Genomic DNA, 16,084 nt, shown 5'->3' on the forward strand with positions numbered 1-16,084 from the left:
TCAATTCCAAATCTTCCTGTGTCTCCTATGGGAATAAATGTGTTTTGACAAGTTGTAGAGCTTCCTATTTCAAAACTTCCCTTTTCTTCTGGGAAATGCTCCATTTCCTCAACTCCTTTCATTTTTTCATTTCTTTTTAATAGCAGAGAAACAGAACCACTGAGAATCAACATTTCCAATTACTGTTTTGGCATAAACTCTAGTGCTTTTGGGACACAGGTACCATTCTAAGTGTACTTTGACTCTGCATTTGCTATTGTTAACACCCACAATAACCTTATATTAACTGAAATGTAAGGCAGTGGCCTCTTTTCTGGAGCCTGGCAGGAAGAAACAAATATATAAGCTTTACACATCTCTGTAATCCAAGACAGGTATATGGGAAAAACTTCCTCCATGGCAAGGGGAATAAATCCATTAAAAAAATTCAAACAGAACAGAATATGCAAAAATAAGTGAAAGAGTGGAATATCTGAATTCTGAAATAAATTAGAAACCTCAAAGAGTTAATGACATAATGAGCAGGTAGAGGCCCATAACAGTGCATAGCTAAGATGTTACTGTGGAAACAAAAGAAAAAATGAACCCCACTGTAAATGTTGAGCGATTGCCGTGCCAAACACCCCACTGACCTACTGGAATGTAAAAAACTGTCAAACTCCAATTTTATAACCAAATTCCACCTTTATTATCTCCCTTTAGATAGATACCTCCTTTATTAGATAAAGGCCAAGGTCCTCATCAGACACTGAGAATGAGGAAAAAGATGCCAGGCCTAGTCCACAAGGGAGGATGAGCAGGAACTGAGAGTGGCCCCAGCACAGGAGTCAAAGGGCAGGGCACAGCCCCACTGTCTCTGGAAGCAGCAGGTGAAGAGAGTCAGTGCAGATGGGCAGAGCCCATTCACCAGAGCCCCAAACATGTTTCAGTGATGAACTGGTCCAGGGTATTTCCAGGGATTCCAATCAGGAGCAGGAGGACAGAGATGGAGAGAAGGCTGCAGTGCAGTTTCAAGACCCACACAGGAGACAGGTACCCCTGCTGACACTGCTCAGGGCAGGACTGGGCTGCTCAGGGTAACTGAGGCCCATCAGTGCTCTCACGGCCTGAAACAGTAACAATGACACACAATGTGCTTTAGTACAACTTAACTGCAGTTGTTTTAGTTGAAGTGCTGGTGATATGCGATGCCTTACCAAGGAGAGTAGGGCTGTTTATGGATTTTGGACAGTTTATTATCGTTGCTTCAGTTTTTTTGCAACTTGTGTTTCTTTCTGATAATGTGCAATAATCTGAACAATTATGAGGCTGTTAATTAAAAGGAAAAGCAAGCCTGCCATCCATATAAATAAGTAAGTGTTATATCCTTTGAACTCCAGAAAGAACGCAGGAGTAAGCCACAGGCCTTGTCCCATGAACCACAGACAGAGAAGCAGCACGGCCCTATGCCAGGACATCTTAATACTAGGCATTACAAGGGGCAAAAGGCAGAGATACCAGACAAAGTACTGGGATGTGCATACTTTGTTAAAAGTCACAAAAATAGCGGTGTGTAGGAAACAACTGAAGGCAAGGTCTCTGTAGAACGCTATGGAAACAACCAGGAGCAAAAGCAGCTGGGGCAGGAAAGCTGCGAGCCCAAGGGCAAAACTCCACTTGCTCTCTGCTGTCAAGTACAACATGTAGAAATACGGAGAGAAGTTATGACGGATATCCCTCCTAGTCAGGTGATAGAGGTAGGCGTGCTCCAAAAACTCCCAGCCATACAGGTGATAAAATGCCACAGTCAAGGCAGCCAGCACTGATCCGGCAACAGTTCCAAAGAGCAGCACGTCGCGGCTCAGCATCGTTACCAAGAGGTGCCAGAGGCGGGCCATGACCGTGCCCTTGGCCGCCCTGTCCCGCAGCGCCCCGCGGCCCGGCGCGGCGCTCAGGCGGAGCGCTATGGGCAGCGCGTAGCTCACGGGATAGATTTTCATGTGCACGGCCAGCCCGTAGCACACGGCGGCCTTGCCCACGCTGCCCGCCTCCACCCAGTAGAGCGTGGCGAGCACCAGCAGCGCCACCAGCGCCTCCGCGTTGCCCCGGCTGGACACGGCCATGGGCAGCGGGTTCAGGAGCCAGGCGGCGGCGCAGCACCCACAGGCGCGGCCGGCGGGGGTCCCCCGGCGCCGCAGGGCCCGGTAAGCGACGACGGCAGCCGCCAGGTCCCCGGCCACGAAGAGCAGCTTCCCGAAGGCCTCGGTGAGGAGCACGTTGGGCGTCAGCAGCCAGGCCAGGAGCGGCGTGTAGCGGTAGGTGGCCCGCCGGTAGGGCGAGCGCCCCTCGGTCACCAGCCGCGCCGCGTCCGTGAACACCCGGTAGTCGACGTCGGTGTAGCGCACCCGCATGGTGCGGTCCTGGTGCAGCCCGTACAGCACCAGCGCCAGCCTCGCCAGCAGCCCCGCGAGCAGGGCCGCACCCACCCCCGCCATCCGATCCGCGCGGGGCGGGGGGAATGCGGGAGCCGGGAATGCGGGAGCGGGGACACGCGGGGCTCGGGCGGTCCCGGCGGACGGGGCGCTGGCGGCCGCGCTCGGTGCCGCTTCCGCCGGTGTGCGAGTAGGAGGCGGTCCCGCGCCTGCGCGCTGCGCACCGGGCCCGGGCGGGGTGGGCCCGCACTCCCTCCGGCCCGGCGGGGAGAGGGACTGGGATGGGGCATGGGGCGCCGCTGGGCCGGGGCGCCGCGGGGAGGGACCCGTGGGGGGCGGTGGGCAGCGGTGCCTCTGCTGCGGGCTGGGAGCCTGGCGGGACATCGGCACCGGGGTCCGGGAAGAGCTGCGGGGCACCGCCACCCGCACTGCCCCCGGCACCGCCGCTGCCCATTGCCCCTCAGCCTGCCCTGAGCTGTCGGCTGCACGGGCAGAGAGGCGGCAGATGCAGCAGTAGTTAAGTAAGAGGGGAAAACAGCATCTGTTATTTACCTTCCGCAAGTGGCCGTGTTTTGCCTAGACGTACGAGCGCTCTCCGGAGCGCTTAGGTGAGCTTCCTGCCGCAGTAGATTTCTCATTTAATTAGATCTTAAACAGTGTCGTGAAAATTGGAGCTTATAGAGAGTCACTCACGACAAAGGAATTAATTCAGCTCTATTTTGAGGGCCTATTATGTATGTTTTTCAGATAGTTTTCCTGTCTGGTTATTTGCCATGTCACATTTGAATTGGGGCTGATTGAAAAACAGGCATTTATTACTTATTGCTATTGCGGGTTTCATATTAGAATTTATAAGGGATTTTCTTAGACATGCTTTATTAATCAAAAATATGAATTTGCTTGTTTAGTAGTTAATTGCAACCTCACTGTTTTTGCTGAGTGGTTTCATTTGGGAATATTTTGGGAGCTGTAGCGTTGATGGCTCACATCACTTACAGGAAATAATCTGCTTTTTCTCAGTTCTGGGGACACCCATCAAAGAACTGGGAACCGATCTTTTGCATTTGGCAGAGGCATCTTGGAGGGTGGCCTAACTGGTAGGATATTCAGGGAACAAAAGATATTTTTGTTTGTGTGCACACAGTTACTGATTTTTATCTGTTAAGGCTGATCTTCTGTATATAACAGTACAATGGAATATAGTCTGAAATATCTGATGGGAGAAGCATAGTAACTAATCTGGAGAGTCAGTTTTTCCTCTGTCAGATACCTGCATTTTTTACTAAACTGGACATCTTCAACAGGAAATCCCGAGGGAATTGTCCATTAACTCACCATATGATGTCATGAAGTCCTAAAAGTCATTGTTAGGATGTTTTTGGGAAAGGGAATGAAATTAAGGTGGTTGTTGATCCTTGGTAAATAATTGCTTGTTCACTATTGCTGTTCTACTTTAGAATGGGAAAGATTGGTAACATTTTCTTTTTTTTCCTCTTTTATGTATCTTGTACTAATGGTTGGGGTACTTTTAAAGATGCTTCCATCCCCATAACCATTGTTGGGCCCAAGTTTTTATCTGGGAAAGCTAGGAAATCGATACTGAATAAAATCACTGGGACTGAAATAACTTGGAAGTAGATATGTGTAGATACTACTAATTTTTTGGTTTGGAAAAGTTTGCAAAGAACTGTTCTTGCCATCTGCCAATGTTTTCCCAGGATTGTTTGCTGTTTTGATGCCTTCGTGAATGGAATGTGTTTTATTATTTCTGACCCTTGGAGGAAGCTGTTCATGGTCAGATCAGAACACGTTGTAGTTTATTTGCTTAAGTGTCCAGGTTTAATGACATTGGTGGAATGAGTTTTATAAATAAACTTACGAGTATGCTGGTGTCTCATGGTTTTCTTGTCTGTTTCTGACAGTCTGTTTTCAGACAAATCTTTTATCTGACATTAACCGAAGTTGTTAAGCTGTCGGTAGTGACTGTTTATCAGGATTCTAAAGAGGAACAAAGTAGGTAATTTAATTCTAAAGGGTCATGATGTAAATAAAACAGAAAATCTGCCTTAGCTACTCTGACTGTATGACATTGCCTGAGCTGGAAAAAGAATTGATTTTCCTTATCAATAATTTAACATCTTCAAAATATGCTTGAAGCTCTTTGGAGAATTAAGATTTGGCTCAAAAATGCATTTGGCTTCAGATTTGATACCAGCTTGCTTAACCTGATTTGTCATGTACTGTAGACTTAAATGCAGGAAGGAGGGCAGTCTTATTAAAGTTATAAATCTGTTGTTCCTGTAAAAAGCTGCTTTTATTTATATCAGTCACCATGAGCCACTTTTAGAAAATGCTGGGAGATAAAAGCTCATAGAACTACTGGGACTGAGGCTGATTGATTCCAGTGCACACAAAGGTACAAACAGCATGAAGAAAAGTGTGGAGTTGCCATTACATAAATAGGATTACATATGTATGTGTATATTCACATGGGCATAAAGGTTTTATTTCACTACCTGCCAGGCATTTTGTTTACATGGTCTCAAAGATGGACCATCTTATAAACCGAGGTCACTTCCAAATTTGCTTCTATTGCCTACTTGTGTTGGGGCATTATAAACCTGAACTCAAATATTAACTTCTTGCTTCACCTTCTCTAGTAGAGACTGCTTGAGCAGCACCAGGACATACATTCCATGAACTATCTCCTGGGAGCTGCCACTACTTAAGATTTACATGGCAGTGGTAGCATTAAAAGGACAATGAACTTGCACTGGTTGTGCAAGCATTCTAAAACCTAATGGAAGTTGTAACCATCTAAAAACCAAGGTACAACTGGAGGGTGGTAGCTGGAGTGAAGTAGACAGTGCTGTTCTGGTTCCTGCTCAGCCAGGGGCAATCCACACATTTGGCCAGGTTCTTGCCTTTCAGAGGTTTACTCTCCACACTGAGGTGGAAAGTTATGCTTTGAGAAAAGTTAAGCTGAGGCTACGGTCATCAGGAAAGATGAACATATGGTCGAAAGGGTAGACAAGGGCTAAATATTGGAGGGACTAACAGATTAAATCAGAACTTTGAGGAGAATAAAGAGGCTAGTGTGTTGAAGTAACATAAGGGAGATGTTGTAACTGGTAGCAGTGCAAGGAAAAAAAGAACACATGCTGAGTTGTGATGGTGAGAACCTTACTTAAGATCCAGGTGGCCTGAGGGGCTGGACAGGCTGGAATATCTGAAAAATTATGGAAGAAAGAGCAGCAAAAGGCTTTTTAGGAGGAAGGCAGTTGAAGGATGCTTCCATATGCTGTATTTTAGGTCATTCTACAGATATCTCAGGGTGAGACCTTTCTCATGCAAGTCTCGTTTCAAAATCTAATTGTTAATGGCTAGCTATGCTTTTAGACTTTGTTGTTATGCGATAAAATTTGATCATAAGGACTGTATGTTTTTCTATGAATTGTCATACCATATGTATGCAGTGACTTAAGTCTATATGTATAAAATGTGGTAGGAAAGTTGAGTATTTAAGGAAGTAAGGAAGATACTGGGCAATAGCTGATGTTAGGTCTTCAGACTTCTGAAAGCAGAGAGTGCTGTGCTATAATGTATTAGAGTTCCCTTTTAACTCTCTTGGGTTTTGGACTCAGAATGTTTCCTTGCATGAGAAGTACTCCTGCCTAATATATTTGTAAACTGACAGTAAGTTTTTGATAATATGATAAGTACAATCTGTTTCTTGTAGCACATGAAATTCTGTAGAAAAAGTGACTAACACTTACATATTTTGAGCTTGATAAAATTAATTGGCTTTGCAAATAGGATTGATGCCTTTCAAGTATTTGTAGTGTGTTGATTATTAGATATTATTAGCAAAAGAGAAATATAATTAAGATTATGTAAGGAAGTGTTTGCTTCTGCTTTATTACTGGAATGAGTAATACAGGAGGGTTTGCAAAAATTAACTGAAAAACACATTAGAACTCTTCACAGAAGAAAATCACCATTATATATAGAAAACTACCACTCTCCTTTAAGCTTTTTCTGTTAATGTGTTTTCTTAAAACTGCCTGATAAATCTATACCCTCATTCACACATTGTGCTATAAATGTGGCTACTTGGAGAATGTGATTGGAGTTGTAAAGGAATTATTTTTTTTTCACCACATCGTGATTTTGCACAGTATGCTTTCAAGTGGTGTTGGCAGAGTTCTGCTTGCAGTGGTTATGCTGATTTTATGTCAGTGTATTAGGTACAATTCCAGCCCTTCAGGCAAAATAAATACTGGATAAAAATTAGTCTGTGGGGTAACCTCTTAAATTTACCATTAGAAGGAAAAGAAAATATTATATCTGAGAATACACATGTGGTGGCAAGAAGTCCACGGATGTATGATGCTGGCCTAGGGGCCAATTGCAAAGATATGGCCTGTTTTGCTTTAAGGCCACGGAGAATCTGAGGTGTGATATGGTAAACAGGAGTTGCCTGCATCTAGGATGGACAGTACCTGGCCCTTACTGCCTGACTTGCAATACCAAAACAAAGCACTTTCCCCCTTTGTGCACTGCTTCTGTAGCTTCAGCTAACGGCACAGGCTGCCCGGTGGATTAGCACTCCAAAAGTGGGAGCATCCAGCCGAGGATTCTGTTGAATTTCCTTTGCTTTAAAATTATTTTTCTATTCACTTCTGCAAGTAAAAGGATGCAGAGAGAGAATTGATGAACCCAGGCAAAAGAGAAATGAGCCAAATGACAAATTATTAATTTAGTGGGCTGAGGATTCCTAGCACCAGACTACTGGGTTCTGACCATTGTGCAGAATGACACGTCCAGTGGCACCTCCAGAAAACACCTGTGAAAGGCTAAATCTGATTGTGTTAAGCAGCACTTCTTGCTGGCTTTTGAATGTGTAAGGGAAACATTTTGTGCATTTTTAGTTTATAGCTGCCTAAATTTTTTCCAATTCTTTGGAAGGGGAAAAGAGACAAAACTTGAAATGCAACTTTGCTGTTCTCAGGCTGTGTTGTGTTTGCAGTTACTCACTGAGATAAGAACAAGTAACTGTAATTACAGATAAAGTCTCAAACTAAATCTTGCAGAGTTGGCTGATAGGAACAGTAGGTACAATTCTCATCACCTCTGTTTCTTATGCTTTTGTGCATCAAATGCTCATCACCTCTGTTTCTTATGCTTTTGTGCATCAAATGGATTTCCAAGGTGCTTTATTTACAATAGATACAAATATGAGTTCCAAGTCTTTAACGCAAATGGAGCAGTTATTTTATATTATATAGCACTAAAAGGTTTATAAATTTAGGCAATAAAATCAATGATGCATTTTCCTGCTTTTGACCTCATGGTTAAACGTGATTAGTTGATCGGAGAAGTTAACATCTTAATTTCTTTTATACTTCATGACCAAAAAATGGCTTATGAAGCGCTGCCTATCCTTCTCACAATAAACATCTTACTCTTTCTTCTGACTATAAGCATGATGACAATGTTGCATGTACTTGGAATACCAGGTGCAAACACTGAAAATCACAAAGAAAAGGTCTCTTAACTTTCTCAGTTTTTGTTGGCATTTTGTTACGGTCACAATGAAAAGAAAGGACAGATAGTTGGATAGGGATATAGTTAAAAGTGGGTGTGGGGATCAGTGGGAGCACATGCTTCCCATTGGACGATTTTCACTTTCATTGGGGAGATCTCAGATGCTTGGGCAAGGGATTGTTGTCCTACCACCTGCTTTATTTGTGCTGACAGGATGCCTTAGATGCCTTAGCTGTTCACACAGACAGAAGACTGAAGCAGTGTGCTGTGAGAGATTCAGACCTGCAAGCGGTGTATTGGACAATAAATAAATAAAAATAAAAGTAGATGCCTTTTGGATTGTGATTTCTTTTACTTCTCGATAATATGGTTCGGCCTAACTTTTTCCAGCAGTGACTGTGCAGCAGTTTAGAAGCAGCTGTTACAAAAGGCAGAGCTCAGCTGCTGGGGCTGACTGTGCTGGAAGGGCTCCAGAGATGCTGTTTTTGAGGAGCTACAGCATGTGTGTGTGGATAGACACCCTGGGACTCCTCCTGTGGGAGTGGTGGAAGAGAAGAGGGAATAGCTTGCTGTTTAGTTTCCTATTCTTGACTGGGGATACCTAGAGGCAGGAAAACCCCACATACCCTAGTGGAATGAAGGAACTTCCTGTAGGAGAGAGGAGCAGCTGTTGGGGAGTTCTAGTCTGTAGAGACATGAGTAGTCCTCAGGTCTACACAAAGCTGATTTTGCCTTTTGCTTCCAAGTGTGTTTAAGATCTATCTACCTAAATAGATATCTGAATTAAAAAAAAAAAAAAAAAAAAAAAAGCCAAAGAAAAACAACAACCAAAACCAAGAACCATGTTAGCTTTTCTCACAAGAGTGCTCTGAGTAATGGTTGGTACTGCTAGCAGGTATACAGTGTGAATGGAAAAATGAGAATGAAGATTATTTGGGTTTCTTCATACTTCAAAAGTTTTGAAACCCCTAGTTCTTTGTTATTTTAAGCTTCAAATACTCCCTCTGGAAAGGGAAGGAAACATTCTTTTAGCTGGCTTTGGTGCTTTTGGCCTTAACCAATAAAGGGCTTCCCTGTCTTCTCTCATGAATAATTTACAACTGGTTAAATAACTGTTTAAAATCTTTTGAACTCTTACTATTATTAAACTTTTCCCCTTCACTATTTTCTTGAGGATGGCATGGTCTTAATATTTTTTGGGAAAGAATCCTCAATTTTTCTGAAACCTTTTAAATGCATTTATGGGGATATGTCCTTTTAATGCCATTGCCTTTCTCTTTTTGCCAGCTTATCAGAAACAAAATCTTGAAAAGTGTCCTTGAGTAATAATTCTACCTTATTATTCCTTTTGCAGTATCCTGTTGTATTCTGCATAGTGGTTAAAATGCCATTGTACTTTGCACTACAGAATGATAATGTACATAAGAATGCACAAAAGAATGTGCACATAAGATTGATAAGCTAAAGAAAGATGTCCTAGAGACTCAGGTCCACAGGATGTATCCTTCACTAGCTAGGTGGAAATTCACTTTTTTTCTTCCCAGTACCTAGGGTTTTTTATCTCCTAAATATTTAGCTGCTCTTCATTCAATTTCTGGCAGTTACTTGGCCAGATCAGTTGCTTATGCACTGTCTGAGCTCTGCCTCTTCCTGCGTTAATGATCTCAGGTGCTGGTGCTTGTGCGGAGTATAATCACCTGGTAGCAAAGTCCATCCTGTCTTTGGTGCTGTCTTTGGCACTCACAGTTCTGTCCCTTCTTCTTTCAGTATTGAATGATGCCGTCCCCTAAGCTTTTGTGTGTCTGTCTCTTATCTCAGACTTCAGAGCTTATTCATTCTCTGCTGATTCAAAGTGACAGCTGTGCCATCAATCTGTTTGTCAGCTTTTCCCCCAGTTGGTGTGTCGGAGATGCTCTGCTTCACACCCAGACTCAGGAATGCTGTCTGGCCCTTTGTGCTCTGCAGGTCTGCTGCACCTGGATCAGAAGTTGGAGTCAGACTCCATTGCTGTGAGGACTCGTGGTTTCAGAGGCAGAACTCCCATTATAGGAGGGAAAACCCAAGGAAGAGGACTCAGGCAAGCCACATTTGCAGACTTGGGACAATTCATACACAGTGTTCTGTATCTGCAGTGCAACTGGCAACAGACATGTCACTTGTTTCAGTATTGCTTGTCTTTCTTCATTCTGGTTACTGTTGAATTTCAATATTTGTCCTTGCTGACTGCCACATTGCTGAGTTTGACGGGTTGTTGCCAGAATTTGAGTCTGCTGACGTAAACTTTGCATATATTTAAGCAGAGATTCAACCAGTGGTTATCCTGCGTCAGAGTGGATCCTGCTTTGCTTGTATATAGTAGAAGATTAGGAAAGGGTGTGTTTTGAGAGAAAGAAGACAGCTATATCTCATATTTATTTGATGAACTTTTCAAAGAGTTGATTGTGCCAAAAAATACAGTATGAAAATATCCCCTGGATAAGATGTATGTTGGGTTGAATACCGATGCAATGAATAGAAACTGTAGTTTTTCCTTATTTTGATTAGTGTGTATTAGTACAAATTGTAAAACAATTGTTTCTGTAAAAAGAACAGATTAGTCAGAACTTGATACTTACCAAGAAGTCATGCTATTTAAGGGTGATAGAAATTGTCAGAGTTCCTTAAACAACCAAGACTAGAATCATGCAAAATTGACATTATGTTGAACTATATGCCATGCTTCTACAGAATGCATAAATTACTTGCAATGAATCTTACTACTTAAGTGCTTTCTGGGGTAACTGTTATTCCTGAAAATTAGATGAAAAGATACATTTTCTACTCCCAGTAAAAATCTTGCTGGAGTAATTTTTAGCTAGGGTAATCCAGACACAGTTGAAAAGTGAAATTTCTGCATCAGTGGACCTGGGGGCTTCTTCAGGAGGACTGCTCTGTCTTTTAATTCTTGTTAAAATAATTTGAATTTTTAAAAGATGGAACAGTTCTTTGTACAAAATGACTAGAAAAGTAATTTATTTTGTTTTGTTCTGTATTGTTTTGATTGAGCTGATGTATAAAGACAATTTTCCTTTCTGAGAGCCAAGCTATTTATAGAATTGCATAGGAAAAAATTGAGCAGGTCTTGCCCAAAGGAACATTGCTACACTCCTCCCTTAGTGCCATCAACATCAGAAAGATGCATTTATTCAGTGTCCCTTTTGATTTTCCTCTGAATTTCAGAGTTCAGACTTCAATCAAGTAAGAGTATCTCAAGCAGAAAGAGATACCATACTGAGATTTAAGTTCCCCATATTCTTTGATGTCCTAGTGCAAAACTTGGTGTATATTTTCCATTTGAAATAAATGGACAGATCTACCTCATTCCTTGGAGAATTATTAAAAACTGAAAAATTTCATGATGGGAATTTATCTCTAAGCCTAAGTCTAAAATGGTGCATCTATTTTTCCTTGCACCACACAGATTTGTCATGGTTGTGGCTTTTCATGTGACCATAGGGGCATCACACTTTTTTGTTTGAATGGATTTAAAAAGAACACTAAGAAAGTTTTCACATAAAGTGGTGAAATTTTTAATAGATAATTCTAACCTAGGTTGTTTGTTTTAATTTTTAGGCAAATATTAACACATTCTCTGTACTGTTTCTCCAACCCTAACAACTTACAAACAAACACTGATGAAACAAATGGTATAAAACATTTTTATTACCACAGTAACTGGCAATTTTATTTTGTGGATCTTTAGGATGTCTTGCCATGACTCTCCAGTTTTAGGGATCTATTTTAAAAATAGAAGAAATTTTCTGCACCTCTATTTGAAGAGGGGAGAAAACCAACCAAGTTTTCGTAGATATTCTTCAAACCAGGAAAAATCTACTTGTGTTGTAATCTTTGCCACATTTTCTGTGGATTGAACAAAACCCTGTCATCAAAACTTTGACTTCTGTGGAGATATTTGAATATGCAGATACTGCCATCAGTCTGGGAGTTGTGAAACCAGGGGGTAAACAGGTACCTAGAGTGCTTTCAGCACTCTTCTGCTCTTCTTAGAACAGTCATAGCTGACATGGTAGGGATGGTGTAATCACAGAATCATTTGGATTCCATTTTTCCAACTATGGAAAAAGTTTGGAGAAGACACTGAAGGTCAATCTGACTGTAACGGTATAGGTTCATTTCCTTCCTGCCTTTTGTAGACCTGGGATATCTGTTCTTGCTGTAGATACCACTATTCTGATGAGAGAGGTGGATAAGAAGTTCATAACAGAAACATATTTGGTTTCTTGAAATAAACAAATAAAAAAGATTAAGCCACATATGAGATATTCATTAATAGATTTGCTCCATCTAGCATTCTTGTCCACTTCTGATTTTTTGGATATGAAGAAGTTTACTGGCAGGTTAGGGGTGGCAAGTGATTCCTGGCTTTGATTGCAGCATAATCTTTGTAGAGGTGGCAGCAAATGGGCCTTGGAACAAATAATAAAGCAGAAGTGCACAGTGCATTTGTGTGAGTTATTTACTTTGAGGTAATATTTACTTATACAGTGGAGCATGCTCCTATTGTACGATGAAAGTACAGCCAATAATGATGCTCTGAAGAGTTCCTTGTTTTCTAAAGGTAAATATATTGTTGTACATGGGGGAAGGAGAAAAAAAGATTATTATGTAGGAAACATATGTGCAACAGTTCAAGGCTCTTGGTTATCAGTCTTCCCAAAGAGTTCTGATTGCATTGATTTTTTTTCTTTTTAATCTACTTCAGGTACATCATAATTTATCTTTTATTACATATCAGAGTATGTGGTGATGTTCTGCTGTAGTTCTCTGGCAATCCAATGAAAAATTATGACAAGAATTGCTAATTTTTTTCCATATTTTTCTTTGCTTAAATGCAGAGGCATATAAAATTGAAGGTAATCAAATTAAACTTGGCAGACTGTTGCTAGTTTAAATTGTTTCAAAGAAAATGACTAGGGAGAAGATGAAAAAGCCAGTAGACTTAGAAGTCTTTTTTTTTTTCCAAGTTCTCATTAAAAGGCTTTGGCATTAACTATTCCATGTGACAGTCAGTTTGATTTGAATGTCACTGAAGGCTGTCTCCACCTTCTGTTCCTCCAGGGTCTCGATGAATCTTTCTGGAGGTGTACTAAACTAAAAATTAATAGTAATAGAAAAGGGAATATGGAAGGGTTAATTCTAAGGCATTACAGGCTTGACTTACTACCTTTCAGAGAGTAATTTGTAACAAAGATTTTTATGAAGTATTGAATTTCATGAACTAAAGTCTGTTCCCATATAAACTTAAGCCTTCATTCTTTCAACCTATGTTTAAAAGTTTGAATATGTATAAGTGAAGAAACACAAGACCCAGACTTTGGTTCATCTACAATTCCCCTCAGTAATTTTCCTATTATTTTCTTTGAATGAGATAATGCAGTATTTCAAGTTTTTGTGTATGTGTATGGTCTGAAGTGGTATCCAAGTCAAAAGTGCAGAATTGTACCAGTTGACCTTAGGAGGATTTAAGAACTGAATGACTTTCTGTATGTTTTTTGCTTTAGGAAGGTGTTAGAAACTCTTATGTAGTATAGAACTGAATGGAAGTAACCTAGGGTTATGTTAGAGTCTTTGCAGTCTGAAAGTTCCATGTCCAGCCTATGCTAGCTCTCTACCTTTCCACTGTGATTAATGGAAAGAAGTAGATACCTCTAGAGAGCTGGAGCAGGTGAGTCCACCAAAATGATTTACAGAGAAAAGTAGGCAAGAAAAATACTTTGTTTGTGTCTTTCATATATTCTTACAGTAAACATTAGGTGGGAAAATATGAGATAAGGTAATAAGCTAAACTTGCTCCTTTATAAATAGTAAAAATGAAGGTTTAAAAGGGGGAGGAAATAGATCTAAACAAAATATTAGATTCTGATTCAAATTTTTGCTGATAAAAGAGCCTGCATTTAAAGGTTGTACTTAAGGAGGAAAAAGTGTTGGTTTGTGGAGTAATAAAGTTTATGCTATTCTAATTCAGACTACCAATCCACACATAAAACCCCATACTTCCAATCAATTTTTTTCCCTCGTGACCAGTTCTGAATATATATATAGAAGAGATATAAAGGAACACTAACCAGTAAATAATTTATTAGTAATGTCTATCTGATACTATTTGATTGTCCATATAAGTAGCTCTAAGACTTTTGTGAGTCTTAAATTTTTGCTTCAATTATATGTGTTATATAATAAAGCAGCTCTTCGTGTTCAAAGAAGGAAGACAGCATTTAGACTTTGCCTTTTGTTTTGAGGAAGAAAGTATTTCTTCTTCAGATAAATGGTTCTGTTTATTTTCTTAGATTACATTTTTTTCACCTCCTGTCCTCTTCAGTTTGTGAGCTGAGAGCTTGCTGGGAAATGTGAGATACTATCTTTCACCAAAATACCCTAGAAGAGCAGTGGGAATCTGCAACAGGTCAATGATTCTTAACCCAGGAAGTCCAAGCACATAAAAATCACCCCTTAATCTTCCTTGTTCTTAGACTTGTCATAATTTGTCCATATGCCCGAATTGATTGTACAGCTGAGAAAGTTACCTTTGTGGCCAGGATTACTCAGCAGTGTAAAGCAGTATCTGTCCTCCTTCAGATTCCTGTACAATCTGTCTCTGCCTACGCACCAGCTCTCACTTCTAGCTTCTTTCCCTGTTCCAGTATCTACTGCCTCGTATTCTCAGTTCATGTCCTTTTGTTAGAACCAGTATTGCTTTCTCCTTGAGTTTTTGAGGTGGCCTTTCCAGGAGGAAAACTCTTCTTTGCTCTTCATCCAAATCTGTTCCTCTCCAATTCTTGTAGAACCGTCGCATGAAATACACAACTGGCTTCTCCCTAAAGGGTAGTGGTTGACAATGTAACATCTCTAACCTCCAGCTTGGCTGATAACAGTCCAAAACAGCAAGGACAAGGAAATGCCCAATCACTGCAGCCTTCACTGTCTTCTTGATGTCTTCAGGAAAATTCAGGCTAGGACCAACACCATTTGTGGGAATAAATTTAGCTCAACAGTTTTTGGTAGATTTCTAAGAGATTTCAACACTTTTAAGAGAATGCTAGACAGCTTTAATAGATGACTTGATGATATGACCAGCCTTTTGTATGCTTGCTTATTCATTCCCTTACCATTGTGTATTTTAGCTTGGCAAGTCAATCTTGTCATCACAATTACATCATGCTATATAAGTCAGGAGCTTTGCTCACACATCAAAATTTATCCAAAACACAACTGAGCCTTGGTTAATGGAAAGTAGAAATTATAGTCTGAAACAAATAATTCTTGCAGCAAGAACAACCAAGAACTATTTTTAGAAGATGTTGAGCATGAACATTTCTAGAAAGCCAAGGACTGCTCAACATGACAGCACTTGTCATAAAATCGGTAGGAGGGATACCTGCTTAAATTTGGAAATGAGAAAGAGTATCTGTATTAAACTGAAAATGTTATTTTAAGGATGTAGCTCTTGCCTTTATGATTTTTTTTCAGTATTAGATGTGTTGTCATTTTCACAAACTGTTCTAGTTCAGCTTCTTTCTCCCTCTCTCCCCTCCCATCTTTTTTTGAAGGAGTGGGAAGGAGTCACACATCTTTAGTGCATCTTTAACATGATAGTCTGAAAATAATTCTAAGTATAATACTCACAGTAACTGTGATGAATAAAGAAGCTGTTGTCTTAAACCTTGTTACTTTTGCACTGCACCATCACAAATATATCACTCTCAGAAAAATTTGAGAGCACAGTCTTTTTAGAAAGACCTTGCTTACAGCTCCACCAGCCAATTGTTTGACAATCCACATGATGTAATAATATTTCTTCTTGTGCACTACTTAAAATATGGGTGGGTGAGGGAGAAATAATCAGTTTGGGCCTTAAGACTGTCTGTGTTAGGAAACTTAGCAGGGCTAAGGATTGTGTTTCAGCACTACCCTGTGTATTCAGTGAATTTTCTGGTGTGATTTTCACCTGAGGCAATTGCTTTTTTTTTTCTCTGACAATGCGTAGTGATGGGTATAATGGACTAGCAACCATTTGCAATGAGGAAGAACCCTCCCTTGTTTTGAGGGAGTACAGATTAGCCATATGG

The 16,084-nt window shown here is 40.8% G+C and overlaps 2 protein-coding genes across 2 annotated transcripts in view; one reads left to right on the plus strand and one right to left on the minus strand.

Annotated features, from left to right (window-relative positions):
- Window positions 1-1,097: 1,097 nt before the first annotated feature.
- PIGM (phosphatidylinositol glycan anchor biosynthesis class M) lies at window positions 1,098-2,869 on the minus strand. Its single transcript, XM_064708432.1, has one exon. The coding sequence runs from the start codon at window positions 2,793-2,795 to the stop codon at window positions 1,236-1,238; it is 1,560 nt and encodes a 519-aa protein (XP_064564502.1). The 5' UTR covers window positions 2,796-2,869; the 3' UTR covers window positions 1,098-1,235.
- The window catches only part of RGS7 (regulator of G protein signaling 7), a 235,175-nt gene continuing 221,315 nt past the window's right edge, over window positions 2,225-16,084 (plus strand). The window contains exon 1 of the mRNA XM_064708439.1: window positions 2,225-2,294. The gene's annotated coding sequence lies outside the window, so the exon portion shown is untranslated. The remainder of the gene's footprint in view (window positions 2,295-16,084) is intronic.

This window comes from Zonotrichia leucophrys, chromosome 3 (genome assembly GCF_028769735.1).
Source record: "Zonotrichia leucophrys gambelii isolate GWCS_2022_RI chromosome 3, RI_Zleu_2.0, whole genome shotgun sequence".
Classification (NCBI taxonomy): domain Eukaryota; kingdom Metazoa; phylum Chordata; class Aves; order Passeriformes; family Passerellidae; genus Zonotrichia; species Zonotrichia leucophrys.